Below are 14,599 nucleotides of genomic sequence, written 5' to 3'. Positions count from 1 at the left end.
TTAAAGTCGTGTTATGGCAACCCCCATAGTTTGTCATATTAAAATCTCCTAAATTATCCCTCCAAATGATCATGCCTATGACTTCCTCGAGACGCCAAGGAATGGCCCCCATAGGAAGTCCTCCCTGTACATATTTGGGTAATGCGGCACACACCCAGCAGGCACTTTGGTTGGTTTTCTTAGCTGTCAGATAGGAGAGGCCTAAAAAGGAATTAATTCCATGTTCTCCTTTGTGGGAGAGATGATCATTAATCCCTGCGGAACATAGTTCTACAGCAACAATTATCATTATTGACAGAAATGATTTCATTCTGGGTCCGGGGATGAGGCTCGTCGGCAGTGTGACGCGTGGATCCAGCGATCTTTTCCTTCCACTCGAACCGCAGACTCGGTTGTCAACAGGATCTGGTAGGGTCCGTCCCACCTGGGCTGGAGAACCTGTGAAGGAAATTTCCTGATCCACACCCACTCTCCTGGGATGAGGTCGTGCCCTCCTTCAGGTGGTGGTCCCCACGCCTCCAGGACCTGCTCACGGGCTCCTTGGGTGGCCTCTGTCAGCAACTTGCAATACTGTAACAGAGAATCAGTTAGTATACTCAAGCCTACTCTGTCATGTCCTGGAGAGTCACTCAGTCTCATGGGACGCCCCGTGATCACCTCAAACGGGCTCAGCCCCACTATTCGATTTGTCCCAGCCCGGATGCTGCACAGTACGGCGGGCAATGCATCCACCCAGGGGATCCCTCCCAAGTGGTACTTTGTCAATTTAGCTTTCAAAGTCCGGTTCACCCGTTCCACCATGCCGGAGGACTGCGGGTGATGAGGGCAATGCAAGTCCCATTTGATCCCTAGTAGGTCTGCCACCACCTGACACACTTTTCCAGTAAAATGTGTGCCCTGGTCTGAGTCTATGCGACACGGGAGTCCCCATCGGGGAATTACTTCTGTCACGAGATATTTGGCAGTTGTCTGCGCAGTCTCTCGTTTGACAGGGACAGCCTCCACCCATCTAGAAAACTGGTCCACCATCACTAGGAGGCCTGTTTTCCCTTTACAGGGTGGCAGTGAACAATAGTCTATTTGCCAGTGTCTAAAGGGTCCCTCGGGTGCAGGACGTCGAAGATTAGGAGCCCGAACCGGCGGTGCTCCAGAGGCTTTTTGGCACTCTCCACAGCGTTGTACCACATCAGCTGCGAAGGGTGTGAAGCCTGTGCCCACCCAGCTCTGAGCAAAGCGTCGAGTCATTTGGCTAACGCCTGGGTGCCCTGTGGAGTGTATTTGTTGTGCCAGGTAGGGCATTAGTTGCTTGGGACAGGCGGGTCTGCCCGTACGCTGGCACCTCCAGGTCCCATCCTTCTGCAGCCCCACATTGCGTTCCATCCAGGTCCATTTCTCAATCCTTGGAGCCTGGGCCTGGAGCTCGCTGAGCTGTTCCGTCCGGAGTGCCTGTATGTTCACTGTGCAAACTGAAATAATCTGAAGAGGTTTTTCTATAGCCCACTCCTCCCATTGCCCCAGGGCAGCTTGACGTGCTGTCCAGTCTGCTAGCTTATTGCCCCTGGCCTCGGGAGTGTCCTCTCTGCTGTGGCCCTTACATTTGACTACAGCTACCTGCTTTGGGAGTTGGAGAGCCGCAAGCAGCTCAGACACCAGATCTGCATTCTTTACCGGAGTGCCAGCAGAGGTTAAAAAATCCCTATTACTCCATAACCTTCCAAAATCATGGCATACTCCAAATGCGTATCGTGAGTCTGTGTATATTGTGGTGGTCTTGCCTTTTGCTAATTTACAGGCTTCCACCAAAGCTTTCAGTTCAGCTCGCTGTGCTGACGTGGGTACCTCAAATCTTCCCCCACATTGGATATCATGTTCTGTAGTCACAGCCCAACCCGCTTTCCTCTCCCCACTAGAATTTATGAATGAAGTTCCATCAGTGAAAAGGATGAGGTCTTCATTCCTTAGTGGTTGCTCGGCTATTTTGATGCCCTCATCTTCTCCCATTGCCCAAACATCACAGCTGTGTTCTAACATGTAGGCTTCTGATGGGTCAGGTAACAATGTGGCTGGATTAAGAGCTCCTTCACGTTCAATGGTAATATTTGGAGCCTCTAACAAGACCTGCCACTTGCTCCATCGTATCGCATTAACCTGACTGACCCGATTCAGGGACATGAGGGTGTGTACCGCATGTGGGCATCGAACAATCAGTTGTTGATCTAGCACTATGTTATTGACTGCCTGTACTGCTAGACAGACGGCCTGAACGGCTCGTAGACATGGTCCCCAGCCCCTGGCTACCTCGTCCAAGGATCCAGAGTAATACCCTACCGGGCGGTACCTACCCCCATGTTCCTGTGTTAGTACAGCTGTCCAAAATCCATTCTTTTCACTTACGTAGAGGTAGAATGGTTGGTCTGTCTGAGGAAACCCCAATGCAGGAGCCTGTAACAGAGCTTGTTTTAAATCATTAAAAGCATGTTCAGCTTCAGGACTCCAAGCAATAGGATCAAGGGACCTCCCTCCCCCCTTTAATAGGTCTGTAAGTGGTTTGGCCCTTTCAGAAAAAGCATCAACCCAATTTCTATTGAAATTGCACAGACCCAGAAATGATCGGAGCTCTCTCACCGTATTGGGACTAGGGTGTGTTCGGATTGCCTGGGCCCGATCTTCTGTCAATTCCCTTTTTCCCTGACTAATCTTTTGTCCCAAGTAAATTACGGTGTCTAGGCATAACTGTGCTTTGCTATAACTAGCCTTGTGTCCTTTTTTAACCAAATGGTCGAGAATAATTTGGAGGTCCTTCTTGTGGGTTTCCTCGTCAGGAGACGCGATTAAAATATCATCCACATATTGGATAACGACGGAGGACACTTGAGGCAGCTCCCGGAGATGCCTCCGAAGTGCCATGTGATACACGGTGGGGCTGTTATGAAACCCCTGTGGTAACCTGGTCCAAGTATATTGTTCTCCATCTACAACAAAGGCGAACCAATCTTGTACCTCTGGGTGTAGAGGAACAGACCAGAACCCATTAGCCATGTCAATTACTGAAAACACCTGGTGCTCAGGGGTCAGTAGTTGAAAAATAGCAGAGGGGTCTGCTACTAAGGGGGTGAGACGGTTGATGTGTTGATTAGCTTTTGAGTAATCAACTGTGAATCGCCATGCTCCGCTGGCTTTCTTTACGGGCCATATTGGACTGTTGCTTGTACTATGTGTTTTTCGTACAATGCCTTGAGTCAATAGTTTTTGTATTACTGGTCGAACCCCTTCCTCCGCCTCTTTGTTGATTTTATATGGCTTTGTGTATGGCGGGGATTTCCCAGTAAATGTGGCGGGTTCCATATCCAGAAGCCCGCATTCGTCCTTATCCATAGTCCAAATTGGATGCCCTTTTAGTTCGTCTTTTTGGAGGGACCAGATGTTTACCTCCACCCTCTCTTCATGTACGGTTAATGTAACCCCTTGTAGGTATTTCAGAGCATCCCATCCCAACAGATCTGGGGTAGATCCTACCCACATGACAGCATTAAATGTTACCTCCCCATCTCCTAGTCTAATCTTGAGTTCTTGAGTTTCTCTGAGTGTTATTCTATTACCCCCTACACCAGTGGCCTCCAGCTCCTTCCCTGTGAACATGACACCACACCGTTTGGCTGACTGTTCAGATAAACACGATAATTGAGCCCCAGTGTCCCATAAAAGTGACATTTGAATCCCATTAATCGTGCATTGTAATTTGAGCTCTTTTTCACTCAGTTCCTGAGATAGGCGTAGGGAGGCCACTAGGGGGAGTCCTAGTTTAAAAGCTCCCTGATAGCGCGTTTGTCTGCTTCGCTCAGATCCTGTAATTGTGACAACAGGTTTGTTTGCCCCTCTCGATTTGAGGGATTGAAAGGGGGATCTCGGTATCTTCCAAACCTGCCCTCACTGGCTAATCGCTTTTTGCAATTCTTTTGCCAATGTCCGAAATTTTTACAATAATGGCACCGAGTTGTAATTTCGCTTTTTGGATTTAGTCGGGTGTCAGGGCCAGCTCCACCCTTCAGTATGGGGGGTGTCCACCCTGTTTGTATTGCCCGCACCTTAGCATACATATTTCTCTCGATTTGCCGTGCCATTTTAACTATTTCCTCAAATTGTTTAGTCGTATCCTGCCCTATTTCGGGCTCTTTTAACTGAAGGGCTTTGGCTATATCAGGCTTAAGACCGCCCAAATAAATTTGTTTAATTACAGCAGAGGCGTCGCTATTCACATCATCTTCGTCACTCAGTCCTGAGCATTCCAGCCAGAGTGTGACGAAGCGGTCAGTGAAGTCAGCCACATCCTCGCTTTCTTTTTGCTGACACGCAGATATCTTTTTCCAATCTGTCTTTGGTGGATAATTTTGTTTAAGCCATCGCCAAACCCATTCCCATCGCCCTCCCCTGCCGTTATCCTCACACAATTGTTTAAGTTCTCCGACACGCTTTTCCCCTGTCCTTCTGAGGATCATAGCGGCAGTCAGGGGGGAGATACCATAAGTATCTTTTAATTCCTGAAGCGCACTCCAGGTTCGCTGCATCCCTAATTTTGGGTGCGGTACTTCTCTAGCCCACCGGTCAATATCCTCCGGTTTTGGATTTGATCGTATTGGGGGTTCAGGGAAGGTAGGTGCGAGAACTGACCCCCTCGGCGGGGTGCGAGACGGAGTTAGAGTGGCGCTGTCATCAACGGCACCAGCCCCTGCTACATCAAGTCCTTTCCCACTTCGAGTGAGAGTACAGACCTGCGGGCGCCCTCCCTCTAACAGGGGAGACCCTGATCCGTCTTTATCACACTCATACCAAGTGTTATCCCAATCAGACCCCCCTTCTCCATATGGCCACTGAGGGAATTGATCCCAATTATTTTCGTTTCCTGCCTGTTTGTTCCCCTGTGGGAGAGCAGGATATAACTTAGTCGCCGGCTGTAGCACATTAACCAGTGCAGCGTGACCAGGAGTTAATTCCTTTTTTAATTTCTCATTCTCCTGTACTGCCCCTTTTAGTTTTTTTTTCTAGTACCTCTTTTGCCGCGAATAAATTATCTTTCCTCTCATTTAACGCTTTTATTTTTTCTGTGAACTCCTTCTCTTTTCTATCCCATTCTGATTTCTCCTTCATGCTAATCTGCCACCTCAGGTGTCGGCCGATCACCAGGGCTGCAGCTAAATCTTTGTTTTTGTTCCAATGTTCGTACGCTTTTTTACAGGCATCTTCGCCCCAAACTCCTTCTGACAGACTCAGCTTCTTCCTATATTTCTCTTCCCTTTCAGTCAATTTACACTTTTCTGATATGTAATCAGATACTTCCACCACTTTCTCAAACACCCAATTAGCACACATGTTTGGTTTCTTTAAGATTTACTTTTGTCGTGTGTGAGGTAACAGCTCATTCAGTAGGGGGATGTTTTCACTTGGAAAAACCTGTGCATTACTGCACTCATTCAGCTAAGGGCGTCTGTTACCTCCAGATCTAAATACCTCTCAGAGACTTTAGAGAGGATTTACACCGCACTGTTCACAGGTAAGAAACGAGACCTCGAAAACCCCCTTTCTTGATCAGTAATTCACCATCCCCAGAACGCCAGCATCGCTGCTTTTGCCCCGGGGTGGACTTACGCACTGAGCTCAATCAGGGCGATTCTCGGGTCTCAACGTCCTTTAAATCCTGCTACTTAATGCTTTGCTCTTTTATTATGAGGTGTGTTTATGTTAGTGTAGTGCGTGTGTATATGTATTTCACAAACAAGGAAAACACCAAAAACATACATACATATATCTCTTCTACTCCTGTTTCCTTTAAAACAAAAAAAAACCACGCCACGCCAATCTGTGCACGATCAAGGCGTAGCTAATCTCAGGACCCCGGGCGTAATTAAAGCCCACACCAATCCTGGATTATACGTGCATTTAATGCACCACTCAGCTCCAGAACCCCGGGCGCAATTAAGGCCCACACCGATCCCGAGCCACAGAACTCCGGGTGCAATTAAGACCCACACCAGTCCTGACCTTCAGAACTCCGGGTGCAACTAAGACCCACACCAGTCCTGAACTACGTGCATTTAATGCACCACTTGCTCTAGAACCCCGGGCGCAATCAAGGCCCACACCGATTCAGAGCATCAGAACTCCGGGTGCAACTAAGACCCAAACCAGTTCTGACCCTCAGAACTCCGGGTGCAATTAAGACCCACACCAGTCCTGACTTCACGGTAAGGGTCCAAAACCCGTTCAAAACTCCACGCGCAATTAAGGCATACACCAGCTTCGAACGCCTGTACACAATACCGCGGAACCCCTGCCAGACCAAATTCTGGGCTTACAGCAAACAACCCATTACATACACCGGTGCCTTCCCCGGGCCAGAGGAATTCAGAAACTCACGTTTACTCCGTCATCTCGGGCGATTCTCGCAGGGAGCAGAGATTTCCCAATCGGTCAGAGAGAGTCGGGACTTTTAAATAAAAGAGGAGTCCTTACCTCTTAGTTATGTGCGCGCTGACCGTCTCTCCTGCCGATGGGAAGTTCTGCGCCTTCTGGAGCATCCTGCCGACTACGCCAAATTTGTTGTAACAGAAGAAACAAGGTTCTTGATCCCGAGATGAAGTGAAACAGATGAGTTTATTGCATGCAAGGAACAATAAAGCCGAAGTCTTGTTTCTCGCAAGAAACAACAAAACCGAAGTATTGTTCCCCGTATTGTTACAAACTTTTGGGTTATATACAGTTTTCTTCTCCGTTTCTGACGTCACTCGGTCTGATGGTAAAGAGGGGGGTTCATGGTATTTGGCCAGTTTATGATGTTCTGGGCAAATGGTCAGTTTAACATTACACCCAGGGGGGTTCCTAGCTGGCATCTGCACTCCTTATCAGTTAACCCCCTTTCCTGCCATAAACCCCTGCTTGTGACTTGGAAGTCTAAACCCCCTACAGAAAAGATTAAATACAAACCCCCGTCTTCACATCTTTCTTCAAGCTGGACCAAATTCAGGGCAAGATATTGGAAAACCAGTCCCACCATTTGTAATCCTGTCTGGACTGGAAGATTGGGTTTGGTGTAAATTGTTATTGAACAATTTACAGTCACTGATCTCAGAATGATATTGAAAGTCTGGTTAGTTACCCAGAGTTATCCATATGATATAGATTCAGTAGAAATCTTTTACCATCACTCTTGCAGTTACAGTATATTTACACTGTAGCATTTTGCATTTTTTTCATATTTACTGTGCTTTTTTGTAGTCTCCTTTCTAGTGCAAAATGTTTTTGTGAAGTATCTAAAATTATTGAATTTCCACAGAAGTATAGAAAGAAACTATGCATTAAGTAGCAGCAGAAAGTTGTGCACACTTTCTATACTTTTATATCCTATTACTGTTTATTTGCAAGTGGATTAAACTCTCTGGCAAAATATATATTTATTGGTAGTTAACTTATACGTTTTTGATTGCTGTGTTTCCATATTATTTTTCTTCTTTGCTCCCCGACTAAAGAGAAAGGACCATTCAGTAAACGTTTATTTAAAGTTTTATGAGATTGACATTGCATTACATTAAAATGAATGTAATAGGATACTTTAATTGTTTTTGTACTGTGACTTGTAATGTTCAGGATATTTGTAATGTAATATAATGTAAAATAAAAAGTGTAGATGCTATTGCAGTTGTTAAATAATTGCTTCTACAATATGGTCACAATATGGTTTTTGTTTTTTTACACAGGTTTTAGAATTTCAAGAAAGACACAGGAAGAGGCTGTTAGCATACTACAAACAAAAGGTGAAATTTATATTCTGAGTGCAAGTCGGCTTTTTAAATGAAGAGTCATGCTTTTTTGTTCTAACCACAGATTTGGAATAGCCAGTTGTGTATTTTTCACATCCTGACTTGTAGCTACAAACCCTTCAATTGCGCATAGGAGAGAATGAAGAAAAATGTAGCAAAAAATTAATTTTGTAAACAGTATCCCTGTCATCCTTCCTAAACATTTTCATAGATTTCACAATAGTACAGTTAATGCAATGTTACCTATTAATGCAGTAGTCTTGCATTTTGCTCCTTATAGTTAATGGTGCATATGATCATAGCATATACGGTATGTGGCTTTGTAATTTCTGACTGAGGCATTCTGTGGAACAAATCTGAAATACATTGAAAAGTAAATACATATTGAAACAGAAAATGTCTAGACGTATGGCAATTTTAATTTCCCTCATACTGTAAGTAAAGGCTAATAACTGTTAAAATCAATTCATTCTTTAATACTTCATATACAGTATGTCCAGTACTATTTGTTACTGATACATTGGAAATTATTATTTAGAAAACTTTACAAGGAATTGCCATTTATCTCTATTTGGAGTTAAATAGTCATTTAAAAATATCAGTAGTAAAAATTGTGTACTCCCCACTTTGCAGACAAATCTGGGGGCAGAGTCTTGTCAATGCTCACATTCTTGAAAAAACTGCTTTTTTTACAGAGTGAAAAATTGGAAGCATCACTTCAGAAGATGAAGGGTGAGATGCAACAGATGAACAAGTAAGAAATCTTTGCATTATTTCTTTTCAAGTATATTGAGCTCAGTTAGGTATAATGTACATCCCGTTTCTTTAAGTTAGGGATGTGTTACATATTTTTTGTGTTGTCTTTTAATTTACAGAAAAAGTGGTGAACAGAAAGCCTACATTGCAAAATTGGAATGTTCTCTGCAGAATCAAAGGTAGGTTTTTCTATTTATTTATTTTTTTGGAAGATGTGGGCAAAAACGAATCAAGTCCTTTCCAGAGTATAGGCTGTGTCTAAGGGTTTGTTTCCATGTGTATTATACCATATAATAACAATTTGGGAGGAAGGTTAGAATTAATCTCGCATATTATCACCCAGGGCAAACTAAACTAAACTAAAATGTTTAGAAGATATTAATAAAACTGCATTTCAGATGCCTTGTGCCTGTTTAGTATTGAGGCTATAAGAAAACTTGCAGTGGCAGTCCCATTGAAGCATACATAGTGCTTTTTTATAAGAAAAGAATATGAACTGATTAAAGTTTTTATCAGGAACTTATGTTTCTGTATGAAAATGGGAGGAACTTCCCCATTTTGTTCCTTGAAATTATTGAGTTAATGAGATATACTCTGTCATCTGTCATAATTTATTTTGGTCACGTGAACAAGTGCATCATCACATCATGTGGCAATAACCACATGTATAAAGTGACCTAATGTCCTGAAATGTATTTTTAAATGATAATTTTATTATTTTTCAATTGTGTATGTAGATATAGTATCATGATATCATCCAGCAGACTCTCTTGACTTGCAGTGCTGTCCTGTGGCACACTGTTACATACCTCTTACAAAATTACACCATTTTAATTAATCCGGTGTTACTATTACTATTAACGTAGTAAGGTTTCACTGTTTGTTTACAATGTTGACACATATGTTTATTTGTTCTTTTGCTTTGCTGGCTGTAGCACATGCACAAAGCAGTAATGATAAACAGGATGAAATTAAATATGTCAGTCTTGATTTTAATTTTAACAAAACTGAGTATTTTCTTTTATACCTAGTTTGAGATCACAACAGTCCTATTGCACATCTTCCTCACCTGCCCCATCAAATGCTATAGCAGGTAAGATTTGGATAAGCTTTTGTTCGAGTATATTTTTTAACCAGCCATAAAACATGTTTTAAATCAGTTTCTTAAATTAGCGGAATGTTAAGCTGAGTCTTTTGTTTACATTGATCAAGAAATAATGTTTAATGTCATATTTATTCTCGTGGACAATAATGAGGAACTTCTTGACTGTGAAAGTGAAATGGCCAATTAATTAAATGTTTCACTGAAGTGCTTACTATGAAATAATTAAAATGCCTTGGCTAAGTTAGAACAAAAATCTATATTAAGTAATGTTTGCATAAAACAGTGTTACAGGGTTACTAGAAAAGGATAAGTAAATCTCCAGGTCCCCATATTAGTCTACCAATTGATCTCAAGGAAACAAGATTTCTTAGGCTGTTAACAAAACTCTTCCAGCAGTCTCTCATTCTGGGGTAACATCTATTGACTGTTTGCTAATGCAATACACAACTATAAAAAGGTCAACAAAACCAAACCAGGCAATTACAGACAATAGGTCTTACTTCATTTACATTCAGGATATGGAAACCATAAGTAGAATGAACCTAGAGGGTCTAAAAGTTATGTTTTGCTAATCTAACCTGTCGCAATTCTTTGAACAGGCAACAGTTATAATGGGAACAGAGATAGTATGGTTCATTTTGATTTTCCTAAGAAATGATGAAGTCACATAGATCTCTCAATATGTAGTTGGTATAAATGTTTATGAATGCATCTGGACTGAGTAATCCTCCTTAATTTATAGAACACAGATGGGGTGTGAATGTTGAAATTTGTGTGACATAATTAGTGGAGCATCACAGGACATACATCTGTATTAAGAGCACTGCTCTTACTTATTTTGTATGAGGGATCCATATTCTGTCTGGTGTAGTAAGCAAACAAAAAAAAAACAGAATTTAAGATTGGCAAACACCTATAACTTGACATTTAATGTAGATAAGTGAAAAATATTGCATGGAGATAGTAAAAACAAAGACTATAAAAATAAAATGCATAACTGAACCTAAGTGAAACACATGAAACACTTTAGTCTTTATAATGACAACTTATAGACAAAAGTGTAGAAGTGTAGAAGCAGAACTGCAATGCTATTTTTAGATTTCAGGGTTAGAAAGAATCAGCATTGATGAGTGCATTTCAAAACACAATAAAGTAAAAAGTACTTAGTATCTTATAAAACCTCCAATTCCAATCTAAAAACAGTGTAAATGTGCCATGTTCTGCGATTTAGAATGAGGCAACAGAACTTCTGGCAATGTGAATACATCTCTTTTAATCCAATAGAAGTGTTGCTCTCGATTTTGAAACAGTTTTGCCGACAAACACTACTTGTTAACTATGCATGCAAATCACATTGGAACATTTGTGGGGTGAAATGTGTGCTGCATAACCTACTGTATACTTATGCGCTCGTACATCAGACTATATTAGTCATTACAGTGACTAGTGAGTAGGACGCTTTATGTTGCAGTTCATGGGAACTCTCGCTTTTACATAAATCGAGACTAGGGGTTTACGACAAAATGGAGACTTACAGTACTTTCACAAAGGTCACGATTGTTTGCTTAAATTGAAGTTTGTAAAAACGTTCTATAACATCAGTGAATTTATTGTATTATGGAGATTTAATAACCAGTCCGAGAAATTGGGACTGCAGTTCCCCTTTATATAAAGGAATGTTATAGTCAACTATAGTCAACTAGTAGGATCTTATTTCGAATATTGTATCCAATATTCGTTCCCATATTACAAAAAAGATATTGCTTTTCTGGAATCAGTCCAGAGAATAGTAACAGATGCAGCCATCCAAGATGTGCGAGGTGTCAGGCAACAGGTGGTGTCAGGCTTACTACAGTAAGTGCCGTATCACGACCAATATATATTAATTTTTCAAATAATCTGATACAAGATTCCACTGCTCTGTAAAACTGCCTGTTGGCACAGTGAACCCTTAAAGTACTGCAGCTGAGTATGGCTGTCACACATATTAGTGATTTCCTGCGCTAATCATATCATATGCGAACTATACTAGTGACAGTTTCATCAAATACAATGATTACATTGTTGAGTGAAGGAGTGGTGCTTGTAACGGCATCTAGATGAAGGCAGTCTGCAAGAACAATGGTCATCAGTAGTATACTGTAGTTGATGTACTGAATGGATATCTGTGGGTATGACTTCTCATGATTCTTTAACATGTATGGCATGACAGGAACTATAGTTTTTTTGTTCATGTATTCAGCTTCATATTAGATATTTATATAACATTTACCATACTATGTTATATGAATTTAATAAACATATCTTTATAGTATACCTATTATTTATTATATTTTATTTATTAAAAAAGAGTATTTATTATTTAGAAGGGGCAATTATTTAAAGCAGAACTTGTGCATTAGATGGTAATTGTACCCAGGCTACCTGTGTGACAACCAAAATATTTTGTACATGTTAAAAACTAACATTAAAAACTAAAGATAATATTTTGTGCAGCAGCTCTGCTTTGGGGGGGAGAAAACACAAGAAAATAACTTAAAATATTTATGCACTTTGTGAGTGGCATTTATTAATTTCACATTTCTAAAATAATTTTCAATTTTTTATGGGTCGGTTTAAAACAGAATCAGAAGTACAAAGGAAAGCATATAGTATACTGCATTTTTAATTTGGTGCTTGAGCCGAATACCTGGACACCATAAACTACATTTTCTGATCAGTGATTACCATTAATGTTTACCATTAAAATAAATATTTTTTTAATTAATTAGGCTGCATCTATACACACCTGGGTACACAAATAGAAACATACTTACAGGAAGGGGAATGTGGTGAAGTGTATCAAAACTGAAAGCAGGAGAAAAACTTTTTTCAATGAAGGGACTCTGGAACAAGCAACCCAGCCATGGTGTTGAAGCTGATTCCGGAGTATTTTTCTTGAAATGGCTAGGTGGGATCTTGGGATCTATTAGCTACTACTGTAACGACCAAATAAGCTAAATGGGTTTATTGCCTTCCTGTTATTTGGAACCTACAGTATATTGTATTCTGTTTTTTTGTCCTAATAGACCACTATCACCACCTACAGTATAGCAGCAGCTTGTTTCTTAAGGGTCATATGTCACAGTGCTAACTAGTCTCACTACAAAAAAAGCGAAGTCCTTATTTTTGGGCTTATCAAGACTTTTCAGTGTAATGTTATTTAAAAATACAGTGTTCTGCCATTTCCAAACTGTGTATATTTCATTTGTGGTATAGTTGGCAAATGCTGTAAAGTATTTAAACCAAATCCTTTAGTTACATCAAATTAGACAGTGCTAGTGTTCGGTCACCCGCAGTTTTCATCATCCATACTGTTCCAAGTCTTTTGTCCAGTGGAACATTCGTTCATTGTAATGTTCAAAGTAAAAAAAGTTTCTATAAAAATCATACATTAATCATGTTTTAAACTGCAGTATCTTTTTCAGCTTAACATCTTTTTCTAATGTAAATTAGATCTACTCATTGTATTTACGTAAATGTTGGCACAATTACAATTAAAACAACACCTTTATAAAAGAGTATAGTCTAGTCTGTTGTTTCTATTGCCTGATTAATAATACCCTATCTGTTTCATTATCATAATGTTGTGGTAAGAATTGGCAAACGTTAAACATTTGATTTGTACTGCTTTGTAAAGTTTTTATTGAATGTTTTGATTTTGTCTTTACTGATTGTTGAACACATGCAAAGTCTGATTATCTGTTGTTGTGAAACTAGTGGAAATCAAATTGGAGGAATTTGAAGATGTGCTTTGAAATACAAATAATACATTTCCGTAGCTTTTATAATGACACAATAATAATTGTTTTGGTGATGGTGTTAACACTAGTTAATTCTGCATTCAGTCAATTTCCGATAAATGCACATTTAAAAAGGGCCTTATCACTTCACATGCTGAACATCTTCTGCTTTGAACGTGTTACTTACACACAACCAACTGACGTTTGCGCTGTTTAACTTTGCAATTCTAAAGAGACTTATTTTTTGTTATGTTAGCAAGAATGTGTTTAGAAGAGTTATCTAAAATACTTTAATTTAGTTCCCTTAAGTTCATTTCAGGTTATTGAATGATTTGTATCATTTTTAGAGACAATTATATGTTATACACCTTACAAGTAAACCTTTAGTTTTATCTGTCAAAATCACTCTTCATTGCTTTTTGTGTTTTGTAGCATCTTCATGGAAGCAGATACCATTTGGTTTGCAGAAATGCTCACAACCATCACCAACAACCATGTAAGCAGGCTACTTAGATTTTAAAGCTTATTAATTATAAAATATATGTCAAATATGATTTGTCAATTTGAAGATACAGTTTGTAATATTTTACAGAACCAATGTTTCTTTTGTGTCTAAAAATCAAACAGTTCCCATTTTAAGGCTTAAATACAGTAATATTTTTCATGATTATCTTTATCTTGTATTTTGCAGGAGGTAAAATTCACAGACCTGCTGTAATAAATGTGGCAAAAGGGTGAAGGCAGAGAAATTTGAAACTGTTTTCAAGTATAAAAAGTTTCAAATTGTGACTTTATTTTTAAAATACTAAATTACACTCTCCTGCCTTGACACTAAATGAGGTTCTGAAACATTAATCATATATGTCTAAAAAGCCATATAGAGTTTGAAAAGTACTTTTGATCACAAAATATCCTACATTTTGGGCAGACTAATTATACCAATATGTAAAAAATTGAGCAACAAAGTGGTTTATTGGCAAAAGAAAATTCTTAATTGCAAAGAATTAATGCTCCTACAATGATCACTGCTTGACAAATTACAGACCACCAAGTTGTGTTTAGAGTAAAGTCATTAGAGGCGATGTAGAAGTCTCCTGCTTTTTACTGTACAACTCCCTAGATGACTTTTTCAGCTCTTGCTCCAA

General features: G+C 40.1%; 1 protein-coding gene across 3 annotated transcripts in view; it reads left to right on the top strand.

Moving 5' to 3' along the window:
* Positions 1-14,599, top strand: part of rnf212 (ring finger protein 212) — a 38,435-nt gene that overhangs the window by 13,830 nt on the left and 10,006 nt on the right. For all 3 annotated transcript variants that reach the window (XM_088630883.1, XM_088630890.1, XM_088630877.1), the window contains 5 exons: positions 7,749-7,805; positions 8,507-8,565; positions 8,687-8,746; positions 9,599-9,660; positions 13,887-13,950. In XM_088630883.1, coding sequence (XP_088487009.1) covers positions 7,749-7,805; positions 8,507-8,565; positions 8,687-8,746; positions 9,599-9,660; positions 13,887-13,950 — 302 coding nt within the window. The remainder of the gene's footprint in view (positions 1-7,748; positions 7,806-8,506; positions 8,566-8,686; positions 8,747-9,598; positions 9,661-13,886; positions 13,951-14,599) is intronic.

The sequence above is a fragment of the Lepisosteus platostomus genome, chromosome 1, assembly GCF_059453375.1.
Source record: "Lepisosteus platostomus isolate fLepPlt1 chromosome 1, fLepPlt1.hap1, whole genome shotgun sequence".
NCBI lineage: Eukaryota > Metazoa > Chordata > Actinopteri > Semionotiformes > Lepisosteidae > Lepisosteus > Lepisosteus platostomus.
Note: the sequence above shows the minus strand (reverse complement) of the source record. Positions and strands in the feature narration are given on the sequence as shown.